Source organism: Triticum aestivum, chromosome 1A (assembly GCF_018294505.1).
Source record: "Triticum aestivum cultivar Chinese Spring chromosome 1A, IWGSC CS RefSeq v2.1, whole genome shotgun sequence".
NCBI lineage: Eukaryota > Viridiplantae > Streptophyta > Magnoliopsida > Poales > Poaceae > Triticum > Triticum aestivum.
Genome location: NC_057794.1, coordinates 177,125,648 through 177,132,305, shown reverse-complemented (window position 1 = coordinate 177,132,305; position 6,658 = coordinate 177,125,648). Strand labels below are relative to the sequence as shown.

The window sequence follows — 6,658 nt, the reverse complement described above, 5'->3', positions numbered from 1 at the left end:
TGAACATATTTTTTATTAGTTATGTTCTACAAATAAATTTTAAAGCTATATGTACTATCTGCAGCCCGTAAAAGCTCCCCATGCTGCCAGGTTAGTACATATAGCTTTCTGATCCAAATTAAACATAAGATTTTGTTGGCGTACTGGTTAGCCGTGTTGGTGGTTTCTAGTCGGACATGGCTTCGACTCCAGGCAGCCTCCTTTTTGATTTAATTTTCACTCTGGTCTGACAGATGGGACCCACTCCTCATAGAGGTGAAAAAAATTGCCACTCCCACGTCGACAGGGCTTTTTTGAAAATAAATATTTCGAGAGTGTTTTCCAAAAAATCAGGCCACGCACCCCTTCTCTTTGGTGCAATGGCTGACAGCGGGCCCCACACGCTTAGTAAGCACCTACTCCATACATAAATGAGATAAGCATCGTATTTGTACGTTAATATCAAATTTTTGCACTATTTCAATGTACGTCATAACTTTTATCATCAAAGTAACCATTTACGCTAAGTTGTGGCACCACCAATGTAATTGACTCAACACGAAAATTGGCCTCGCTTCGACTCAAATCAAAACCCCAAACTACACGCAGCGCTGCGCCCACGCGCACTTCACCTCCACGACCTACACGCCTCGCTCGCTCAGTCCTCCGGCTGCCGCCAACGCCGCCGTTCTGCACGAGCGAAGACGATGGCGAGCGGGGAGAAGGTGGACTATGTGTTTAAAGTGGTGCTGATCGGGGACTCGGCCGTCGGCAAGTCGCAGATCCTGGCGCGGTTCGCGCGCAACGAGTTCAGCCTCGACTCCAAGGCCACCATCGGTGTCGAGTTCCAGACGCGCACGCTCGTCATCGACCACAAGTCCGTCAAGGCCCAGATCTGGGACACCGCCGGCCAGGAGAGGCAAGAACCTACTGCTCTCCTGCACTTCGATTTCATCCCATCTTTTCGCTTAGATCTGCCCCCTCCCATGACATGGCAATTTCCCTGAGGATTTCTCAGTGTTTCGCTGTGTGGCTTGCTTGGTGCCGAGTAGTGAGCTAACACAGTTCGCTCTTGTGTTATGGTTCAGACTAGTCCGTAATTTTTGTTACTTTTATATCGCTACCTTGTTTGTGCGTTTATGCTCTGTAGAATGTCTTGGTCACTATAGATGTACACCATACCTTCGTACGGTTGTTAAAATGGCAGATCTCTACTCCACCGTGGTTGAAGTGGATGATTTGCCTTGCACTCTGCCAAATGGGCAGGGTAATTTGATACAGACCATAGATCCGCCATGCGATGCTTGAGCTTGAAGTCTGGTCGCTAAGATTAAGTGTGCCTTGTTAGTTGGATTGATGGAGATGAGATTTTGTAAGCACGGAATGGAAAATTTACTACTAAATAAAACAGCTTCGGTAAATGGTGTCAAATTTAGCAAGGTATGGGTGGTAATCAAGATTTTTTATTGGATATTCTATGTATTTAAGTGGTCTGTTACTTGTGACTTGTGAGATACAATCTTTTGGTTGAATGGGTGATGAATATATTTGGCATTAGTCAAGTTGGAATAATAGGAATATAGGATGGGTTAACATTGAAAATGTATGATACTTTGCCTTATCAGCTACATCTGTTCTTTTAGTTGAAGAAAGTATTCCCCTATTATCTCTGTCTTTAATTTAAATTTGTTTATAGAAGATTATTTCACTTTTGAGGTGCAAATACTTGGTACTGTTGCACATGAGTCACTAGAGTTTTTGGCACATCCTCTTTTTTTAAGTTTGTTGATGGAAAAGAGTCTCGTACATTCTCATGGCATGTGAATCCTCATTGTATCCTATTCAGTGATGTCGAATGACATTTTTCTATTGAAAGCATTAGATCGTGCTTGAGAAACAAGTTAACAAATTTTCACGAACCTACCAGTCCTTATCCAGTTAATATTCTTGATTAGACAGGAGCAGCAAAGTTGATTTGCAAATCAAACGTGTGTACATGTGATCGTTTGATTACCTTACAGTCATTAACTTGGTGACTCGTCTCTCACTCATTACTCATTTGAGTTAGATTCTTTAATTGCAAATAATAAGGTCATGCCACGCTCATTCCCCTCTATGATCTCATGGAAAAAGGGTGGCCAAAGTGCTTGTACTTCTAGAAGAACAATCTGATATGTTTTGTGAATGAGCCAAAACATTGATATGCCTGTTTCTGAGTTAGTTATTTATGATAGTGTGCAACCAGTTGACAGCTGTTGGACTGACATACTAGTGAAATTAACTAAAGTATCATTGTTACATTGTTATTTGTGGAAAAAACCAAGTGTTGCATTAAATTTAATAATTTATGGCTTATTTCTTTAAAAATTAATGCTATTCTTGAATATTTCAGTGGAGCCAAAACTAAGGCATAATTTATTCTTGAAGTTGAAAAAATGCGACTTAGATCTCTCCTGTGATTTCCAATCAGGAGACTTGGGGTACAAATATTTAGTTTATAATTTCTGGGATTTGTCTCTTGAATTCGTTTAGTTCCTTTAGCTGTGTTTGTACTTTACTTTCCTGATATGGTCTTTAAGTTCCAATTCATCTATTATTATTATATTATTAAAACAAGGGGCAAACAAGCCACCACACGTGTCCCCATAGACCAAATTATCTGCTACATCGACTGTTATGGTGGGTCCTAATTATAATGTTAGAGATTTAAAATCAAACTATGTACACATCTCTGAGCTACAATTTTTTTTGAGAAGTCCTATATAATAGTAATAAACAAACAAAACCAGCAGCGAGCCACCAATAGAACCAATTAGATCCAGCATGTACTAGATGTAATGACATCATGACTTAAGTCAGCAATTAATAAACATGTTGTACGTAGGTTTAGGGTACTTATGGGTTCGTAAACATATGGCTTTCACATATTTTCACCCCTTGTTTGAAAGTATTTGGCTTCCAAGAATGTGCGTGGTCGATTTGTTTTAAGTTGGACTACCAACAGATACAGAAAAAACATATTGGCAAAGTAAAATTTCATAGTACCATTCATCATTAATAATGTTTTTTTAATTATTTAGTAGCATGTGGCTGCAAAACCAATGGTAAAAGATGCATATTGGAAACCATGCCAATATGTTGAACGCCATCTAATTACGTGGGCAGAGTAAGTATTGCATCGTATAAATTGCCAAATAGCAAATCATATACTCCCCCCGATCCAAATTAATTGGCGTAGCTCTAGTACAACTTCAGTACAAAGTATACTAAAGTTGTACTAGAGCTGCGACAATTAATTTGGATCGGGGGGAGTATTTGTCTTTATTGCTAAGGCGGACACAATGGTGGCTTTAAGTTTTTTTTTTTGAAAAGGAGGATGACCCCCGGCCTCTGCATCAATCGATGCATGAAGCCATATTATTGAATAAAAACGTAACAAAGTCTTAAGGTCCAAAGAAGCTCATAATCTGAGCAGAAGTCAAAAAAATAAATCTAAAAAGTGCCACATCCGGTGATATAGAACTGAAAAGTGCCACATCCGGCGATAAAGAACAAGCTACAATGCCTACACACCTAGCCTATTATTAGCTCGCCATCCAAATCGGCTGAAGATAGCCCGTGCTACCGTCTCCCAGCGGTTGCACCCAATAACCAAAAGCTCCCTAAAGTCCACATGAGTGAGTAACGACCACATATGGATCCAAGCTGTAGCTCTGTAGATAACCTGCAAAAAATTAGTGGATTTTGTCCCATTAAAAATCATATTATTCCTAGTGTTCCATATAGCCCAGAATAGTGCACATATTCCTATCCGAATATGTTTAGCTATGTGTATGCCCACTCCATTAAGCCACGTCCCAAATAACGTGTTTATGCTCCTTGGGGGATGAATGTTAAAAGCTATATGAATTGATCGACATAATAATTTTGCAAGAGGACATTCGAGAAAGAGGTGTTTAATCGATTCATTTTGATCACAAAAAAAGCACCTGGAGTTACCAACCCAATTCCTTTTCACCAAGTTATCTTTGGTCAGAATGACTTCTTTATGGACGAACCACATAAAGATTTTAATTCGAAGCGGAGTGAGATAGATGTTCATTTTTTTCCCAGTGAATGTGCACTTATAATTGTATTTTTGGAAGATAACAGTTTGACATGTCTAGCAATATGATGAACATCAGCCTAAATTTAAGTCCAGAAGGTGCTGAAATGAGGTGAGGAGGCTGACTGATAATAACCTTGAATGTATGGGTAGGAGAAATACGCAAAAACAGGGGCATGATTAGGAAAAAAACTATGATGAGAGGGACTTGAAAAACAAGCAAATAACTTTTAAACAATGAATTATGGAAGTATGCAATGGGACATTTCAGTTGTGCTAAAAAAGGTCAATGCAAAACAGCATAGACAATATGAGAAAGAACAGTCAGTGATGAAAGTGAGATGATTTATTGTCAAATACATATTTGAGAATAGATGGTCACTTGACATAGAGTTAAGTCTAAGATTAACTAGGGAGGAAGCATATAGATGCATGACGCTGTAACAATTGAAAATCATCATAACAAATCCAAGTTTGACAAATCCAATGAGGTGGGTGGACACAGAAAGATCATGAGGCTCAAGTAGGAGAGTAGTTAGTAAAAATTTCATCAAAAAACTATTAGTAAGAAGATAAACATGATGCACTTGGTCTTATGTTGGTCATGTTTATCATAACAAGCTGGTGCACTTAACATCAATATTACCATTGAGGTGTGATCATGTTTCCACGAGACATTCATTTCAAATATGTTTTGAATGATGGTTGATTGCATGACATTTTCTAAAGAAAAATATATATAACAATATATATTAAATTGTCTAGCCACGCAAGCGTGTAGCCCATTGTCAGTTACCCACTTTTTATCTGCCACTGATCTCTTGAACTGCGCACAAGCATAATTACCCTCAAATTTATATAGTTCAAAGTTCCAAAATTGGGCAACTACTTGTAGCAATTTCTTTGGGTGTTCTCAGATGCTTTCCTATTGTAGGCTACGAGAATGAACAACTACTTGCAATGTTTTATTCAAATGCTTTCACTAGCTTTTCCTCCTGTAACTTGTTCTCTAAAACCAGGTCATGTGCTGCTTACGTATCTATTTTTTTTGCCACCAGAGCTTTGTTGTTTCTGGCTGCTTTTACTTTTTCCATCTTATTTAAACCGTGTCTGGTTTTTGCACTTGTATTCTGTGGAATAGGTTGCGTCCTACAAGGTCTATAGTTGGATGTTATATTTTAGAGAACTGTACTACACATGCAGTTGTGAACTCTGGGTAGGAAAAGGCAACATTCCTAGCTGGTTGAGTTGGAGAAAATATTTGTGGTTTTCTCTAGTTAAGGCGTGAAGCTTTAGTGTCCTACTATTTGATATGTTTGCTCAACGTTGTTGTACGCCCAGTTACCAACTTCACATGCTGGTTGTTTCAATGACCGCAGGTACAGAGCTGTCACGAGCGCATATTACAGAGGCGCTTTGGGAGCTCTGCTAGTCTATGACATCACCAAGCGCCAGAGCTTTGACCACATACCTCGCTGGCTGGAGGAACTCCGGGGTCATGCAGACAAAAACATTGTCATCATGCTGGTTGGCAATAAGAGCGACCTTGAAGATGAGCGGGCTGTTAGCACTGAGGATGCCAAAGAGTTTGCTGAGAAGGAGAACCTCTTCTTCCTGGAGACGTCCGCGCTGCAGGCCACCAATGTCGAAAGCGCCTTCCAGACTGTCTTGTCAGAGATCTTCAAGATCCACAGCAAGAAGAACATTGTAACCGACCCAAAGGCCAATGGTGCTGCGCCGCCGCTGGCCGGCAAGAAGGTTCTTGTCCCAGGCCCAGCACAGGAGATCCCAAAGAGCAAGTGCTGCAGTTCTATGTAATCTCTCTGCTACCAGATTTGTTGGATTTGTGTGTGTTTTGAGAATATTCACGCTGTCTGGATATAGATCCCTACTGAGATAGTCTTAGGTTTCAAGTATTGGTTCATTTGGTGAGACGGATGGGGTCGGTGGCAGAGCAAGATTTTGCACTCATCTCCACTGACTATGAGGTTAGGGAGTGAGCAGATGAAGTCCCTTTTCATAGGTCCGAGCCGTGGGATTGATTATCAATTGCCGTGTATGACTCAGAACACCGTCAAGCCTTTATGTAATGTTATACATATATTATATACTACGTAGCTCATATGCTGATGCGTTGCTACGGGAGAAGAAAAAAAAACTCTTAGCTTGAAAGATGTTTTATTATATAATGGGACGGAGCTTACAAAATCAAAAAGTCACTTCGAACCCGGGTGCATTGGAGCCCTATTTTTTGAACTGTGCCAAAATGTTATTTTAAAGTTTCAAAAAGTTCTGGAAACAAATCAACATGTTTATATGAATGTATAATACACATGTGTAAATTTTGATGCTAAAATAAGTAACCATGTGAATTGCACAAAAATGACAAAATCGTGATTTTGAAAAGATGAACAGTGCATGCATTATTCATTATTTGGAAATCACTATTTTGTCATTTTTGTATAGGTTGCATATTTACGTATTTCATCACCAAACTTTACACATGTGTAAGATACATCCATATGATCACGTAGAATTTTTTTTCAGAATTTTTGAAACCTTAAATTGGATTTT

The 6,658-nt window shown here is 39.4% G+C and overlaps 1 protein-coding gene across 1 annotated transcript; it reads left to right on the top strand.

Moving 5' to 3' along the window:
- Positions 1-561: 561 nt before the first annotated feature.
- On the top strand, positions 562-6,206 carry LOC123042467 (ras-related protein Rab11D). The gene is made up of 2 exons (XM_044464914.1): positions 562-898; positions 5,464-6,206. The coding sequence occupies exons 1-2, from the start codon at positions 687-689 to the stop codon at positions 5,900-5,902; spliced, it is 651 nt and encodes a 216-aa protein (XP_044320849.1). The 5' UTR covers positions 562-686; the 3' UTR covers positions 5,903-6,206.
- Positions 6,207-6,658: the final 452 nt, after the last annotated feature.

Bases quoted from the DNA above. Each gene is read 5' to 3' on its own strand.
- LOC123042467 (XM_044464914.1), top strand. From the start codon at position 687: ATGGCGAGCGGGGAGAAGGTGGACTATGTGTTTAAAGTGGTGCTGATC. The intron at 899-5,463 runs GCAAGAACCTAC...CAATGACCGCAG, and splicing joins GACACCGCCGGCCAGGAGAG to GTACAGAGCTGTCACGAGCG.